Source organism: Salvia hispanica, chromosome 3 (assembly GCF_029641045.1).
Source record: "Salvia hispanica isolate PSC_SH4W2 chromosome 3, Shi_PSC_v1, whole genome shotgun sequence".
Lineage (NCBI taxonomy): Eukaryota > Viridiplantae > Streptophyta > Magnoliopsida > Lamiales > Lamiaceae > Salvia > Salvia hispanica.
The window spans coordinates 18,678,167-18,695,079 of NC_142694.1; the positions used below are offsets into that span (position 1 = coordinate 18,678,167).

Below are 16,913 nucleotides of genomic sequence, written 5' to 3' on the forward strand. Positions count from 1 at the left end.
ATTAGGTATCTGCATGGTCCCAAACAAGTAAGATCAAACATAGCCATCATACAGCTCACTAGTCCTTGAAATTGATTGATCAAAGTCATCAAACAACCCTTTTTAAAGAAATTACTGAACAATTTACAAAAGGGCTGGTTAGCAACTGTGTGTATATAAACAAGCGTAGGTTTTACGAAATGAATTTGAGAGAACAAAATAGACAAGCCAGTTACCTATGTCAGTGCACAAATATCCCGGTTTGCTCGATGAAGAGGAGAGCTACGAGACTGCACAAACCATGGACCCAAAATTATACAGAGCGATAATGAAAGATGACATTCTTGAATTCGTGAGAGCGATGGAATGTGATCGACAACACGGGCCAACGGTTTCTTGCGTGCAGTTAGGTCCACAGAATAAGACAGTGCTGCACGTAGCAACAAGCTTCGGGAGCTATGAAATCGTCAAACTAATCTGCAAGGACTTGCCTGACTTAGTTGCTGAAAAGAATGCGCGAGGTGACACTGCACTTCATATAGCAGCAAGAGCCGGCAGTTCACAACTGGTGACATTGCTAGTCAATTCAGAATTCGCAGAAGGTGGTTTGCGTGAAAAGAACGAGGAAGGGAACACTGCCCTGCACGAGGCTCTGAAATATGGGCATGAAGAAGTGGCTCGAATTCTGATCAACAGGAACCCGCTGATGTCTTATTCTCTTAACAAGGAAGGTAAGTCTTTGCTATATCTTGCTGCAGGAGCAGGATTTCTCATCATTGTAAGGCTCCTTATGGACAATCCTGTTGGGAGCTACAGCACAGGTGCAAAACATAAAAATAAGTCACCTGTTTTCGCTGCGATACTCGAGCACAACATAGGTAGTAAACATCCATACTATTCTTTATTTTCTACTATGTACTATATGATATTTTGTTGTAACTTGATAATGATGAGCAGAAAGGACTGCCTGAAAAGTGATGAGATGAGTCGGGACACAGCAATTATATTTAGATTGATAATGTTGCTCATCCACTTCGGTTATATATATACACACATACCAGTTTCTTCTTTCTTGAGTTCTTCCTATGATATTATGCTTTTTTTAACCTTTCCTTTCTTGTTTTCATAATAAAATTTTAGATGTCATTAAGTTGTTGTGGGAAAAGGATCCAACAATGTTTCAGCTGAGAAACAGCAAAGGCAAAAGTCCACTTCACGCAGCTGTATGCATGGGATTTACAGAAGGGGTCAAGTTCTTACTAGACAGACAGTTTGAATTTGCTTACCAGAAAGATAAACAAGGCTTTCATCCCATCCATTCAGCAGCCAGCAAAGGACATGTAGATATTATCCAAATGATGTTTCAGCATCGGCCAGATACAAGGGAGCTGCTAACTGCACACGGTCAGAATATACTGCACGTAGCTGCTAGAAGTGGGAAATACAAAGCAGTGGAGTATATGCTTAAAAGGCCAGAGATGGAGATGCTTATTAATGAAAAAGATGCTGATGGGAACACACCTTTACACCTTGCAACCATTTACGCGCATCCAAAGCTGGTTGGCATTCTTGTGAGGGACAAAAGAGTGATTCCGAGGTTGTTAAATAACAACCGCCAGATGGCACTTGACATTGCCGAGGAACAAATTGAAGTGGGATTGGTATCATTTCACAAGGTTAGTGCCTCAAATAACTAGTTTTGTAGATTTTAATGCCTGTTGAGTGGCTCAAATATAATGATATTTCTCAAATAACAAGTTGTATAGGTTTTAATACCTGAAAATGAACAATTCACAATGCAGAGGCTTACCTGCATGGCCTTGAGAGCAGTTGATGCCCCACGAGCACATAAACCAACTTCCAGAAGCACGAGTTTTAAGCTCGGAGACCAACTGGAGACAGAAAGTTGGAGAGACAAGATAAATACGATTCTGGTGGTTGCCATGCTAGTCGCAACAGTTACATTTCAAGCAGGTTTCACTGTGCCTGGTGGTAATAACAACACCCATTATGACCAAGATATCGCAACCATGCTCAAAAAGGTTAAGTTTCAGGAGTTTGTGATTTGCAACACCATAGCAATGCATACCTCTGTCATTGTTGCTGTCACTCTACTGTGGGCACAACTGGGAGATCCTAGTTCCATGCGTTTAGCTTTGAAGTCGGCTGTGCTTCTGCTGGGATTAGCTCTTGCCATGATGTCTATAGCATTCTTGGCCGCTGTCTACCTAGTTGTCAGCACACTCTGCTGGCTTGCAATAACCGTCCTCCTCATAAGCTCGAGCTTTGTCTTTGCATTGATAGTGCTGTTTGTTCCTCTATGCTTCTTGGGCTCATCAAACCGCCACATATTCCGCCGTCTCTCGTACTATCCATTCTGTCTTGTGCTATATGCACTCAGAGACTAAGAATTCTGAAAGAGGGATGAGGTTATCTGAAGATAACCTCCAGGAACTTTATTGAATAATACTAGTTCAGTAATTGGTTTCGTTTTACTCGGTCATTATTGGGGTGGGATCGGAGCTGGAAGCATTTCAGAACCTGCATAATAGTGTATATAGGGCACATGTGTATGTGATGTGTGTAAATGTGCTTATGCCTGTGAATAGTGGCTGCAGAAGATATAAATCTTGTAAATATAGCCTACAGGCTCTCTACTGTGGATTTGGGCAATGAACTGCCAACACAATCAGTTGTAAAATATCATATCAAGCATTACATATCTATGGAAGGTGCAGAATGTATTTGTTCAGTTTTTACTTGCCAATACACAAATGAAATTACTAACCTGTGGCTGCTGTCATTTCCTCAAGATCTGCATATTGAGTCTCACATAAACGGAAGCACTGAATGAAGAGTAAACCAGTCTCAACATAGCTACAATCATCAAGTTCAGAATCAAAAGGTGAACGGCTCTAAAATCACAATCATGACTCAAAATAGAGAGTAATACAAGAAGAGCTATAAAATATGAAATGAATATGTGACTTCGCATACACTTCAGATTCTGAGAAACAGAGAATCAAAACACAGTAAGCTTCAATACCAACAGCTGTAAGCTCATACATTGTTGAATCTGATAAATACAGAAAATTATTCGATAAAGCAAGTTTGCAATTGAACCACATTTCCGATTTAATCTGTTATCAGAGTGAACAGATTATAGTTTGGTGACAATGAATTGCAGGTTATAATGCTAAAACACTAAAGATTAAATGAATGAGCAGCTTAATTTAAGATAACAAGTACCATTCCATTGAACAAACACCAAATTCCATACATCGAATTTCATAATTCATAGATTCAAATCCGAAATCACTTACGAAACTACAACAAATTTACACAAATCCCTAACCCTAGCCACACCATCAACCGCCGAATCCGTACAGAGTGCGTCCCTGCCTCTTGAGAGCATAGACGACGTCCATCGCCGTCACCGTCTTGCGGCGAGCGTGCTCAGTGTAGGTAACGGCATCGCGGATGACGTTCTCGAGGAAGATCTTCAGCACTCCGCGAGTCTCCTCGTAGATCAGGCCGCTGATACGCTTGACGCCGCCACGGCGAGCGAGACGGCGGATGGCCGGCTTCGTGATGCCCTGGATGTTATCGCGGAGGACCTTGCGGTGGCGCTTCGCTCCGCCCTTCCCCAAACCCTTGCCGCCCTTGCCTCGCCCAGACATTTTCGGATGCGAATTAGATTTGGAATTGCAATTTGGTAGGCGAGGTGGAGATAGTGGTGGCTGAGTTGAAATTGGCGATGTTTTAAATAGATGTCATGGGTGATCTACGCCCGTTGGATTTGGATTGCTTAACTGCGGCTACGATTGCGATCCGCGTCATCAGTTTTGAGTGATCTAGACCGTTGTGAAGGTCGTATCGACGGTGGAGATTAGGTTTTAAAGTGACAGGGATCGGGGTCTTCAATTAATGTGTCCTCGCTTCATAAATTAATTTATCCGATTACTCATGCTTGAAATTTAGAACATTAGTAACGAATATATTTGTATAGCAATTTATAAAACAAAAACTAATTAAATTTAGAGTGAACTACATAAACGGTACCTAATCTTTCACTTTCGCACAAAAATACTATCTGATCTTTGTTTTATATCGTTTATGGTACTTACAAATCACATTTTTGGTACCTAGTACTCCCTCCGTCCCGCTTAAGATGACATGTTTTCCTTTTTAGTTTGTCCCAACTAAGATGACACATTTCCTTTTTTGGTAACTTTCTCTCTCCAATTAATACACTCAACCACTTTTTCTCACTCCTATTAAAATATTCATCTTTCTTTATCTCTCTACTTTAATACTTACACTCACCTTCTCTCTCTCCAATTAAACACTTTAACCAATAACTTCTAAAACCCCGTGCCGACTAAGCAATGTGTCATTTTAGCCGGGACGGAGGGAGTACTAATTTTCGCCCAAAAATACCCCCTAGAGTCAAATTTGGCCGTCCAGGGTATTATGGAAATGCACAAGATGACACTTTTTAGACTTAGGTTGATTTGATTGCAAATATATGTATATATTATATATGCATATACCGTGTACCATCAATCGTGAATATTAATTTGTAGAGAGAGAACTGAATTTGAGATAATTAATGTCACAAGATTAATTATTAAAATTTAAGATAATTAGAGATCAATTAAAAGTTTGAATTATTTTGATTAAAACCTTTTATTAAAATTTAAGATAATTAGAGATTAATTAAAAGTTTGAATTACTTTGACATGGCTTGAAAATAGTTAATGCAAGTTATAGGTCAAAGTAGAGTTAAAATATTTTCCCATTATAATAAAGTTTCCATATTAGTTGAAATATTTTTCCAAAATTCGTACTCATTTTTCAGCTTGCATCTGTCCCACTATTTTGTCCAAAACCTTCATTCTAAACTCAAAAATCATTTTTTTTTCCTTTCCTTCATTGTCAAAGTGTTAGAACTACAATCCTCCCATGGCCTCGCCTCCGTCAACTCAAAATGAGACATTTTTCGGAATATAAAAAGTAAAAGGACAAATAGAAAATAAAATCGAAAAATTTTAAAAAAAATTGAATCAATCCTCGAAACCATTGTTCTGCCAAATCGCATTTCTGCCCCTGCTGAGATCTCTCCCCTTGAGAGTCCTCCCGATCCCTTCGTTCACTCAAATCGTCAAACTCGTGCGGCAGAAATGAGGAAGAAAACAATAGTGAAGAGAGAGATGAGTGATGTAATGAAAAAGAGGAAGTGTCAGGAGGCGAGAGATGGTGACGTGGTTGCAATATCACTTTAATTGGATTTCCAGATTTACCCCATGGGACCTGGAGGTCATTCATATATTTATTAAGGGTATTTTAGTGACAAAGTACCAAAAACGAGATAAAACAAAGATCAGGTGCCATTTGCGTGCGAAAGTGAAAGATCAGGTACCGTTTACGTAATTCACTCTTAAATTTAATAATCCATTTCATTTCATACTAATCGACTCACTTCTTTTCAAACACAAAAATTTTAAATAAGAGATTTAGTAGTACTAAGACGGAGTACCCCCTCCTTTCTCTAAAAACAAAATTAGTAATGTACGATAAAAAGAAAATGAATTAGTAGTAAATGTGTCTCAACTCGTTAAAGAGAAAGAATGAGATTGAGATTGAGATGGATGCCCAAACGGTAGTACTCGCAGTGACAAGTTTACGGAATGATGAATCTATCTTTTGGGCAGTAGTAGAAGTTGTCAGCTTTTGAAAGAGGTCTCTGGATCCTCTATGAGGTTCGTAAAGCGATCAGCGAATCAAGTTGCCTACACACTTGCTCGGGCATCTGGTTCTATAGCTGAGAGAAAGTTTTGGTTGAATTGCATTCTTATTTTTATTCACGATGAAATCCTTATGAATTTGGTTGAATAATATCTTACATTTGGTGTCAAAAAAAAAAATTCCTTAAATAAAAAGATTATGTTTTTATGCAACATACCAAAAAAGAAAGAATTTTTATTTTTAAGAAAATGAAGGAAGAATTATTTTGCCAAAAATAAAAAAGTGACTCAATTAACAATGACCAAAGATATAATATTTGTGAGGATTGATAAACATGGGATTTGCATGTTTTTAAGGCCTAGATTTGGTTTGTTTTAAACGTCAATCTTGCAAATTATGTTCTTAAATTGCATATATTAGTATATTTTAGTATTTTGACATGTTTATTGATAAATGATAGAAAAAGATTGAAAAAAGGTGCGAAAATGGCCAAGGTGTAATAGCCTCTGTTCGAGGCTTCGAGGCCATATGCCAACTGATTTGAAGTCCAATCAGTGCTTAATACATACCATTCTCTTCGTCTTCGAAAGAGCTTCGTGTGGGTATCTTGAACATCTAAATCGGAGTTCTGTGGATAAAGTTATGGTCATTTTACGAACGTTGCGCAGTGCAGTCGAAATTAGGCGGAAATTAAGGAAGGAAAGAAATTGTTGTCAAATCTCTGCTATTAATTGAGGATTTCGAATTTACATCTTTTCCATTACTTGAAGGGTACTTTTTACCAATTATAAATTATTTTCATGCCTATATATACCTCATACCCTAATTCAGTGATATTCATCTTAGATCCTCTAATTCTCTCCATCTCTATACTTCTTTCATCCCATATTCCACATATAATTCTTCCATTGGAGAGGAGCTCTGCTGATCCAAGCAAGAGAAGACTGAAAATTGCATCATTCAACTTTGAATTTTGTTTTGTTTTTCTTCATGTCTAGTACTTTTTGTTGTTTTACTTGTCTATAAGTATTAAACATCTTTTGTAGAATTTTTGGTAACATGCTATGATTATAAGTTATTTATTCAATTGTTTTTCCTTGTTAGCTCTTGTAGTTATTTCAATTTCTCTTGTGCTTATACATTTGTTTGATTGACATCTTATGAATGCATGTGGATTTTACTACAAGAACTGAGAAGTGAGTAGTCTAATTTGAAAGAGGAGAAATTGACGTCTTTGTCAATATAATCGAGAGATTTGAGCCTTTGAATGAAGCCAATTTATCTTAGGAGCTTTTAGAAGTTGTTGCCTTAGTTATAGGAAGGACACTTCGGTTCTAGGTAGCAATCTACAAATTGTATGCTTCGGGAGAAGATACAGTTTTACATCTGTGATAGCTTAGTAACTCTGGAGACCGTAATTCAAGGAAGTACTTTGGATATTACCTTTTGATTGTGGTTCCTAAAATTCTAAAATTCTACATTCCTTAGTCTGCTTTGTATTATTTGTTATTTATATTTTTATGTTTTCTGTTATTTATTTATTTCTTTCTATCTAGTTTAATTAATCAACCCGAAAATCTTGTGTCTCTAAATAGTAGTATATGACAGACAGTTGTAATCTTATTCCCTGTGTTCGATATTCTGATACTGACCTTTAGCTACACTAGATCTACCTTGTATACTTGCAAGTATTTTTAGTGCTAATAAATAGTCCATCAAGAATAAAGTTACAGTCACACTATGGTTGACCATAAAATGACATTTTAATAAATTTAGATATTATGGCTATTAATAATTCAAATATCTCATTTAAGGCTCCAATAACTTTACACTATTATCTTTTCTATTTAATTGTAGTCGTTTTATTAATTTCATTTCTCTAATTCGATTTTCACATTTCTTTTATAATTCATTCATTTTTTCAATTTATGTTTTCATTAATTTATTTTAAATTATTTTTTTAATTTAAGATTAAGTTTTATCTTTTTTAAATATTTATCTATTATACCATACTAAAGTTGAAATCAATAACAACTTATAACACGATCATATAATTATAATTTTTTGTCATGTTATATTTTAAAATTATCAATTATACTAAAAATATTATATAACCTCATAAATCAATATACTCTACTAATTATTGTTTTATATACTATGGTATATAGTAGTTGTATTTACATAATTAATTTTTTCTCTTTATTTTAAACACGCTATGTTAGGTTATAACTTAAATTTCTTCCTCTAAAAATATAATTAATTTTTATTATGAATTTAAAACCATATAAATACAATCTCATTTCACTTTTTTTTTCCATTATAAATTTACTTTCAATTTTAACTAATTTCAATTTCATAATGAGAGGTGCACGTAGATATTGTGTCCTTGTATCTTTTAACGGTGTCTGAGAGCCCTTGCCAATTATTGACGGTGAATATCTATAACGAGGTTCCCAAAATAGAGGCGAGGTTATCTTAGAGAAGGCGAAAGGGCAAGAAGCGACTGAGAATTGGCCGTAATATATCCTCCCATCATACTAGTAGCATAATATAAAAATTTAAGCATAAAATTTTTTAAAATGAACAATGTTGGAGCATAACTACTCACTCCAAACCAACTAAGATGACGCATTTCTTAATTGATGCGGGAATTTAGGAATTGTTTGTTAATATATTTAATTGGAGAGATAAAAGGTAGACATGAGTATTAAATGAAGAAAAAAAAATTAATTGAACAGATAAAATGTAGTTGAGTATAATACTTGAAGAGGAAAATTTTCAAAAAATAGAAATGTACAATTTTATTTGGGATACACTAATACTAGGAGTACTATTTATCATCTTAGTTGAGACGGAGGGAGTACTTGGTTAAATTGCACCATGCAAGTAAATATATTAATTGCTCATTGAAAGAATGAACTTATAATACGCGTGTAAGATTACATATCGTAAAACAAAATAAAAATAGGGATGAGAAAATATCTTTAAACTTGGTACAAATTTTTGAATTTTTGGTTCGAATTAGATCGAGATTTTGTAAATTTTTTGAATGTTTGGATCGAATCAGATGTTATAAAATCTGAATATATTATGTACAAATAATAAAAATATATGCTACTATAATTATTAACCTTACAAATATAAAATCCTTTGTGTTGATTTTGGTGTTGGATTTTAAGTTTTTTGGATTTTTGTTTTTAAATTTCTAAATTTTATATGTTTATATAAGATTTCAGATTTTTTGGATTGGACTGGGTCAAATTTCACAGTTTGAATTTTGAATTTTCAAATAGTTCATCGGATCATTCATTTTTCACAAAATCAAATGTTTTCATTACAAAATTGGACAAAATAGTGGTTACAATTAAGTCTGATCATAGTACTATACTTGATCCCGCATCCTATATAATGAAAAAAGTTGAATAACTTAAAAAAAAAAAAAAAAAAAGTTACCTCTATAGAATGAACTCTGATACTATTTCACTCTGATTGCAACTTTTAAACATACTTAAAAAAAAGTGAACTACATAAATGGTATCTGATCTTTCACTTTCGCACGTAAATGGTATCTGATCTATATTTTATATCGCTTTTAGTACCTATAAATCACATTTTTGGTACTTGATGCAATTTTCTTCCCAAAATGTCCTCTAAACAGATACATTTTCTCATTTATGTCATAAAAGATATTATAGGTATACATAAAATTAGTACCAAAAGTGATATTGTAATATCTTCTCTCATTCTCCTCACTCTTTATACTATTATTATTAATCAATATTAATATTATTATTTTGATGTTATAAATTAATAATTAATTTATTTTTAATATTATTCAAATATAGTTAATTATAATTATAGTTATATTTATATTTAATTATTATAAAAATATTATTGTTATAATACTAAAAGCTAGTACTAGTAATTAATAAATAATTACAGTATAATTATATAAATTAAGAATCACATAATACTATGAAATAATAATTGTGAATTGTATTCATAATGATACAAAGAGTTGAACATTTTTAGTTATGTGTTTCAATCTTAAAATGAGTATAAAATAATTTAATAAAAAATATTCAATTAATTTAATTATTTTAAATAATAAATTTAATTAGACATTTTGTTCTTAATTTATATTATAAATGCAATTGATGTATGTATAAAATACTAAAAGGAAAGAAGAAAAAGAAGATAAAAGAAAAAAAGAAAGAAGAAGAAATATAAACTAAGGAGAAAAAAAGAGAGAAGAAAGAAAGATAAAACAATAAAAAAAGAATAAAATAAAGAAAAAAGAATGAAGAAGAAACTAAAAAAGAAATAAGAAAGGAAGAAAAAATAATCACATATTTGGTACTACTTAATTGAAATTTCCAAAAATATCTTCCATAACAAAAACATTGTTGCTGCCCAGGATCGAACTGGGGACCTTTAGTGTGTAAGACTAACGTGATAACCACTACACCACAGCAACCTTGTGATCATTTTTCATATTAGTAATTACTACTAGAAGGTATAGTATATCTGATAAAAGTGGAGCACCGTGAAAACCGCAAGACTATATTGAGCTGTGAAAGGGATATCTAGTCTTTCTCTTTTATACCTCTGTTTCTTCATTTCCATCCATCTATTCTACGCTAACCCTCACTTTGATCTTCTCCAAGTTAGGGTTCCCCTTCGCCGCCGAGGCTCCCGCTCCCCAATTTTTTACACCGCCGATCAATTCTCCGGGAGCTGTGCTCAATTTGAACGCTTTCGTTCAAAACCAAATTTCAAAAATGGGTCGAATGGCGCGCAGCTGCGTTCAATCTCTTCTGAAGCTGTTCAATTCGCTCCTCGGAATGGCCGGAATCGCCTTGATCATCTACTCGCTCTGGATGTTTAGAGTCTGGCTCCACACCGACGAATCTATGAACTTCCCTGTCCCGTGGTAAGTGTGTTTCATAGAGATGGATTTTGGAGTAATTACTAATTTCAGCTGTTTGAATCACAAATTCAAACGTTGGATCTATTTATGGGGGCAATTATAGGAGTGCTGTGGGAGGAGTGGGGTTTTATGCGTTTTTGCTGCGTGTGTTTGAAGTAATTGGCTATTTCTTTAGTTGTTTTTATTGATTGGGAGCTGCAATACAGGTTTATATACACTATTTTGGGGCTTGGTGTTAGTTTGTGCGTCATCACATGCTCCGGTCACATTGCTGCTGAGACTGCCAATGGCTGCTGCTTGTACATTGTATCCTTTCGTTGGGGTTTGTTTGGTTGCATTATTTTTTCACTTATCCGGCAACAGACTATGATCATTGATGGACTCATAATCCACTCCTTCCAATTTATCTTGAAGCGGAAACTGTGAGCACTTTGTAATCTTTCTCAGATCATCTCTTTGGTGCAATTGTGTTCTCGTTTATGCAAACAAGAGTTGCCTTTTCTAGTAAAGGATGATCTGTGTTGAGATAGTTTGGTTCAAGGTGGTTAGCATGACACAAAATTAGATTTCATATGCTTACAACTTGAGCAAGTTGCTGGTTGTTCTTTAAAAATGTTTGGTTCTTTAGCCCCTGCTTCTTAGGAAATAAGCCCTTTAGATGAATCATGATGCAGTATCTGTGATTCAGCTGCTAGATCAGATGAACTATTTTGTGTAGATTGAAGGTTAGTTGAAGATTTTTGAGCAAATGAATTCTCTTCTGCTTTCAATGAAATACACAGAACAAAGATCTCTTAGAAGCATTTAACTTAATTAAATGCTCTTGCGATCCTAGGTAATGCTTATTCTTGTGTAACATGAGCAACCTTTTCAAGTTGGGCAGTCTGTGATTGTTTCAGAAGAATATCTAGATTGTAGAATAGTTGCTTCAGTTGCATATCTCCGCCTTCTCCCCTGAAGCATTGTATGTTCCTTTAGGTCTGAGAATGCATGTTTTTTTAGTCAAGTGCATGCATCAAATTTCTATGTTGACCTTAACCAGCATAGTACATGGCTTTTGTCTTCATGATATTTATGCTGGAAGCTGCAGTTACTACAGATGTATTCTTAAACCACGACTGGCAAGAGGTATTTTGCTCTAATAATGCTTCTTTTAATATGGCCAGACACTGCATGAATATTAGAAATGGTTTAATTCTAACTTGAATGTTTTTCAGGACTTCCCAGCAGATGCAACTGGAAATCTCGATAGGTTGAAGGACTTTATCAAGGACAATTATGACATTTGCAAATGGATTGGCTTGTCGATGGTTGCTGTGCAGGTCAACTTCTTACTTCTCCTGCACAATCTCCCTTGCTCTCGCGCTCTCCAAATGTGTGCGCTTGTTTGTATTCTTTGAAATGAAAAACATAATCCTCAAAATATGAATATAAAGATTAATGAGAGGTTATGGTAATATGCCTTCCAAGTCACACCCGTTGTGTAATTTTATTATTACTATATGACTATATGTAAAACATCCTATTCCACTTGATCTTTGTTAGCCTTTCTTATTAATGTCATGATCTCTGCATGCAGGGACTAAGCATGTTGTTGGCTATGGTACTCAAAGCTTTAGGTCCACATTCTGAGAAATACTATGAAAGTGATGATGAGTATCTACCTGATAGGGTGCCCCTGCTGAAGAATTATGTCCCTCCACAATCATATGCTAATGGTAGTGAATCGGCATACGGTGTGAAAAGTGATTCTTGGAGTGCTAGGATCAACAGTAAGGTACATGCACTTATAATTAAGAAGGTTTCATAACACTTGCATGACTGGAATGTAAATTTCTGAACCCATTCTTATTGGCTTGACTTCCTCTTTTCATAGTTTAAGTTAACATCTAGTTTTGCAAAGTAATAATATTGCTGCATTTGGATCGAAGAATTTCAGTAGTGGGGATGATATAGAACCATAGGCATGCTACATATTTGCATCCATTAGAAAAACTTAGAAATGGCATAACAATCACTGGGCCATTTGGTAAATCAATGATCGTGAGAGAGATTTGATAAGTCTACGACTTATTATAACTCAAAATCGAAATAAAAGTTTTCCATACTGAAAGAGTTTAAAAAGAAAATGTTGGTAATTTAGCTAGTTAATTAGAGGCAATAGTAAATTAATGACCTCATTTTATACACGGGTCAGTTATGAACATATTTGTTTAAGATAAAATTGAAACTTTACTGTATTATTCAACTGCCTTGCAAGATTGTCTTGACTGCACCCACTGGAACACCTAAACAATGTGCTCTGTTTGAATCTCTCAGGCCTCTTAAATAGTTTAAGCTGACTTATTCTTCTCCTATCCAGACCCTCAGGTAAAGAAATGAAATGAAGTGCTCGCAGACGAACAGTGGGAGTATGGTATTGCATCTCAAATTTACTAGTTTCTGGCAGTCGATAGTGTTTCTGAGCTTCAAGTTGGTTGACGTGATCTCCACCAATTTGTGCATATACTGTAAATTTTTCCTATACTTTATACACGAATTTACTCCAACTTATATCAAGTGCTACGTCTGTGGATATCGTTAGACATATATCGACCGCATGATGAGCAGAACCCTAGTATTGTTGATTGCCATCCGGCTGTTGTTTAGGTGTAGCCCTCTTTAAGCAGTCTAATGCGTCATTTTGAACCTAGTAGCTTATTTGTTCACATTGTGAATGCATTATATGTAATGCTTGTTCTTTCTTTGTTCTTTTGTCTTGATTTTACTTTGCACATTGTTGATACCGCAACAAAGTCGGAACGTTTTATATGACATTTTTGAAAGGATGACTTGCGTGAGATTGTCAGAATATTGAAACTCATATTCTTACTCAAGTGGGACTTAGCTTCTGAACGAGATCTTGGAGGCTCACATTTGCTAACCATTTTCTGATTTATTCCTATTAAAAATCCACATTCTCACAACTTTTAGAACAGTATGCTCAAATAAATTTTGTTAACAAAACATAGTAGTAGTATGTTGCAAACAAATGTACACCACAAAGATTTTTATTCTCATAAAAACAGCCGGAGCAAGCCCATACAGGGCAACACAAGCCTGGTACAAAACTAGGCTAACAAATGTTTGCAGAAATGTAATTCAGATACAAAAGAGGTTTGACCATTTCCACATCTTTTATTCTTCATCATCATCTGCAAACACAATATCCAATCAAAATTAGGATGAAAGGATACGAATCAGAGTAAATATCCAAACAAAATTAGCAGACAGTTTCAGACAAAATAAACAGCCATAGAAAGTAAGAATTGCTAAAAAGCGAAACCATCAGAGAAGAAATGGAGTATTCATAAAACAGCAGGGAACTAGCCATCAGACTATCTCCCTTGGGTCAACTATTTTAGCAGATAAAGAAAATAAAATACTGGCAACCTTCATTAGAATTACTTTAAAAAATAAAGCATGACTAAAAATTAAGCTTCCAGTTTGGCCCTCATCGAATTCCTATGTCTGTGATCATTACTTTGAGTTGCAGAAGTAAGAGATTGAAACTGAAACAGGTAATGGGTACCAATGCAGGTTATGCAACCCTGATATCCCAAAGACATGCTTGATCAAGTCTGGAAGCAGACATATTTGAATACGTATCTTCGATCATGCTATGTCTGAACACGTATCTTGTTTAATCAAACCTTGTTATGCCATGTCTAACTTCATTTCCAGATTTACTTCATACAATCTGTGGATTCGTATAATGATCATGGAACATAAAATGCTCTCTTTTAAATCCTAGTTCATGTATGGATGAAAATCTATTCTACCTATTGTTTTCTTTTAGTAACTTCTAGCCACTCAAGAATATTATCCACGCATCAAGTAGCTATTCCTCAATAGCTTTCTGTTGTAATCCCTGATAGCACAACTAGCATCTTTAACTTTGGCACTAGCAAACAGTTTATAAGTCAAACAATGACAGTGCATGAAAAAAAATCCAACAGTATGTTCTCAGATATTGTGAAGAAAAAAGATTGCATGCTTGCATGAATTCAAATACTTCCAGTTTCATCATCACAATATCAACAATTAATATGTGAAAAGTGTTAACTGTATAAAACGATGAGCATGGTAAGGCATATGAAAGTAGATTATGAAATATGAATATATGAGAAGGAGAGGAAAAGGGAGTGGATCCAGTGGGAACGATTACTAATTTCATTTACAAAGGTGGAATTAGGAAAGAAATGGGGAGGGTGAGTATATTACCAAAGTAGCGACGTTCGTTGGCTTGTTTGGCCTTGATGAGTAATTTGTCAAGATCCTCCTGAGCCTTTGCATCGAACTTGATCAATTGGTTAACAAATAGAGCCCCCAAACCCATCCCCAGCACATGTTCCCACGGATCTGCATTTGAGCATTCAGAATTGTTTAATTCGACAAAATAATCAGTGAAAAAGAAAAGAAAAGGAAAGAGCGATTACGACGCATGTAAGGAAGCTTGCGGAGAGCATTAGAGTACATCTGGGTCCCCATTCCCAGTAGTGCCCCGAACATAGTCGCGCTGATTGCCATCTCTTCTCCCCCCTCTCTCTCTGTCATCAAGGTTTTTCGCTCAGTTGTATACAAAGACACCATAATCATTCACTAGAGGAACTGTTAAACGCTGTTTTGGGGGTGCTCTGTATGTGCCACATTTAAGAACACATTTGTAATTTCACAAGTATTGGAGGTCCTACTCTCATCAACATTAGTTACTAGTCTTGGGCTTCATCCCCAAAAAAGAGCCCGATAGTGTTTTTATCGAATAAAAGAACAGTTTTTATGACTGAGATGAGAGTTATCAAGGGTCGAGACTCATATTTATCAATCATTACATGTAAAATCAGGAAAAATATGTCCATATTCCATAGAGCATAGCAGATAAGTTGACATGTCCAAAAGAAGTGCATGCTAAAGGCCTTCTGATGAAAAAGATGGGATGCTCACTTTAATACAAGCAAACTTAACAGACATGTAACACTCTCTTTATATCCTAACCTATTTCCGTAGTCTCAAAAATGGATTGAACTTAATAATATCAATAACCAGCAATACTGTTAACATTGTAACAAAAATATCCCCACTAACACTTTTGGTGGACGGGATGCTAAGTTGCTAGCTTATAGCAACTAAGTTATGCAGGCACATCATGAAGAAACTTAGGAAAGCGTATAAGATGGAGAAGAAGATGTATTGTTCACAAATTTAGCCACTACAAGTAAGCATTTTGTGAACCAAAAACGTCAGTGCATACTTTTTCAGTACAATGTCAATAGTGCAGGTTATTAATTGAAAAAGTTCACGCCAATTTTGGGACTATAAATTAGCTTAGGATTTAATCTAACAATTGAGCCCAAAAACAGCCAACACGATTATTAGCAATTTTGCCCTAAAACCACATAACTGAATTCAAGCACGAACGGCATCTATGATAATTGCCAAAAATTAAAATAAAATAAAAGGACAGACAAACATTCTAATTCAGCAGCTTCAGTAAACTAACGAACAGATCGATCTAAGAAATGGCGACGGAAACAATAACAGGCCTAATTCTAAACGGATGATGCAAGCCATTGACAATCCTAGTATTAAAAGCTCAAAATTCTAGATTCAGGTAGAAAAATAACTCATAATTAATCCATACACAGAGAACGATACAATACCTGAAATGCAGAGCTTGGAAAATCACACAAGCAGAAACTGTAGAAGGAAGGATCGAAATGAGAGAATTTGTTTTGAGCAAATTGGAATTCGGGTTCGATCCATCGAGATTTATATGGGCTTATATTTATTAGAAACTGAATGGGCCCAACTTTAATTAAGGCCTTAACCACCCCGCAAAATATCCATTCCATTTCTTGTTATAATCTTTATTCATCATTTATTATTGGGAGAATTTTAAATATAGTACTCCGCGACAATGATAAAAAGAGAAAATGACAATACTCCATGATCCTCAAATAGAAAGTCCCATCTTATTAAAGTTGTGTAGCATTTTTACGATCATTAATATACAATCAATTAGACCTAGATTCTTGAGTGATCGTATAGTCATATTAGTTCATTTATGATTGAATTCAACTCATATACTATCATCTAACACAGTGACGTGTTTTTTAGTATCGGCATTGCCAAAAATTGCTGCAACATGGACAATGAAAAATTACAAAACACATGGAGTAGTTTAATAATGGGAGAGAAAAAAATAGAGAATGCGTGA

The 16,913-nt window shown here is 34.9% G+C and overlaps 4 protein-coding genes and 1 non-coding gene across 6 annotated transcripts; 2 read left to right on the plus strand and 3 right to left on the minus strand.

Moving 5' to 3' along the window:
- Positions 1–217: 217 nt before the first annotated feature.
- On the plus strand, positions 218–2,731 carry LOC125210782 (ankyrin repeat family protein). The gene is made up of 3 exons (XM_048110371.1): positions 218–857; positions 1,120–1,655; positions 1,782–2,731. The coding sequence occupies exons 1-3, from the start codon at positions 218–220 to the stop codon at positions 2,385–2,387; spliced, it is 1,782 nt and encodes a 593-aa protein (XP_047966328.1). The 3' UTR covers positions 2,388–2,731.
- A 480-nt stretch (positions 2,732–3,211) lies between these two features.
- LOC125214880 (histone H4) lies at positions 3,212–3,721 on the minus strand. Its single transcript, XM_048116086.2, has one exon. The coding sequence runs from the start codon at positions 3,657–3,659 to the stop codon at positions 3,348–3,350; it is 312 nt and encodes a 103-aa protein (XP_047972043.1). The 5' UTR covers positions 3,660–3,721; the 3' UTR covers positions 3,212–3,347.
- Positions 3,722–10,131: 6,410 nt separating this feature from the next.
- On the minus strand, positions 10,132–10,204 carry TRNAV-UAC (transfer RNA valine (anticodon UAC)). The gene has a single exon. It is a non-coding gene; the product is annotated as a tRNA-Val (tRNA).
- Positions 10,205–10,311: 107 nt separating this feature from the next.
- Positions 10,312–13,403, plus strand: LOC125214013 (tetraspanin-19-like). Its single transcript, XM_048114844.2, has 6 exons — positions 10,312–10,660; positions 10,864–10,963; positions 11,705–11,785; positions 11,875–11,979; positions 12,237–12,434; positions 13,020–13,403. The coding sequence occupies exons 1-6, from the start codon at positions 10,509–10,511 to the stop codon at positions 13,029–13,031; spliced, it is 648 nt and encodes a 215-aa protein (XP_047970801.1). The 5' UTR covers positions 10,312–10,508; the 3' UTR covers positions 13,032–13,403.
- Positions 13,404–13,637: 234 nt separating this feature from the next.
- LOC125214014 (uncharacterized) lies at positions 13,638–16,498 on the minus strand. Of its 2 annotated transcripts, XM_048114845.2 has the most exons (4): positions 16,357–16,498; positions 15,136–15,246; positions 14,921–15,058; positions 13,638–13,851 (listed from the first exon to the last, which is right to left on the minus strand). In XM_048114845.2, exons 2-4 carry the CDS (start codon positions 15,224–15,226, stop codon positions 13,835–13,837), a joined length of 246 nt encoding a protein of 81 aa, XP_047970802.1. In that variant the 5' UTR covers positions 15,227–15,246; positions 16,357–16,498; the 3' UTR covers positions 13,638–13,834. The 2 variants fall into 2 exon arrangements, with proteins under 2 accessions (XP_047970802.1, XP_088924548.1); XM_089068422.1 differs by lacking the exon at positions 16,357–16,498 and having other exon boundaries at positions 15,136–15,269.
- Positions 16,499–16,913: the final 415 nt, after the last annotated feature.

Excerpts from the sequence above, each read along its gene's own strand:
- LOC125210782 (XM_048110371.1), top strand. The coding sequence starts at position 218 with ATGTCAGTGCACAAATATCCCGGTTTGCTCGATGAAGAGGAGAGCTAC. Across the intron at positions 858-1,119 it reads GATACTCGAGCACAACATAG|ATGTCATTAAGTTGTTGTGG; the intron begins GTAGTAAACATC and ends ATAAAATTTTAG. Across the intron at positions 1,656-1,781 it reads GATTGGTATCATTTCACAAG|AGGCTTACCTGCATGGCCTT; the intron begins GTTAGTGCCTCA and ends TTCACAATGCAG.
- LOC125214880 (XM_048116086.2), bottom strand. The coding sequence starts at position 3,659 with ATGTCTGGGCGAGGCAAGGGCGGCAAGGGTTTGGGGAAGGGCGGAGCG.
- LOC125214013 (XM_048114844.2), top strand. The coding sequence starts at position 10,509 with ATGGGTCGAATGGCGCGCAGCTGCGTTCAATCTCTTCTGAAGCTGTTC. Across the intron at positions 10,661-10,863 it reads ATGAACTTCCCTGTCCCGTG|GTTTATATACACTATTTTGG; the intron begins GTAAGTGTGTTT and ends GCTGCAATACAG. Across the intron at positions 11,980-12,236 it reads TGTCGATGGTTGCTGTGCAG|GGACTAAGCATGTTGTTGGC; the intron begins GTCAACTTCTTA and ends CTCTGCATGCAG.
- LOC125214014 (XM_089068422.1), bottom strand. The coding sequence starts at position 15,253 with ATGACAGAGAGAGAGGGGGGAGAAGAGATGGCAATCAGCGCGACTATG. Across the intron at positions 15,059-15,135 it reads CAAGCTTCCTTACATGCGTC|ATCCGTGGGAACATGTGCTG; the intron begins GTAATCGCTCTT and ends GCTCAAATGCAG.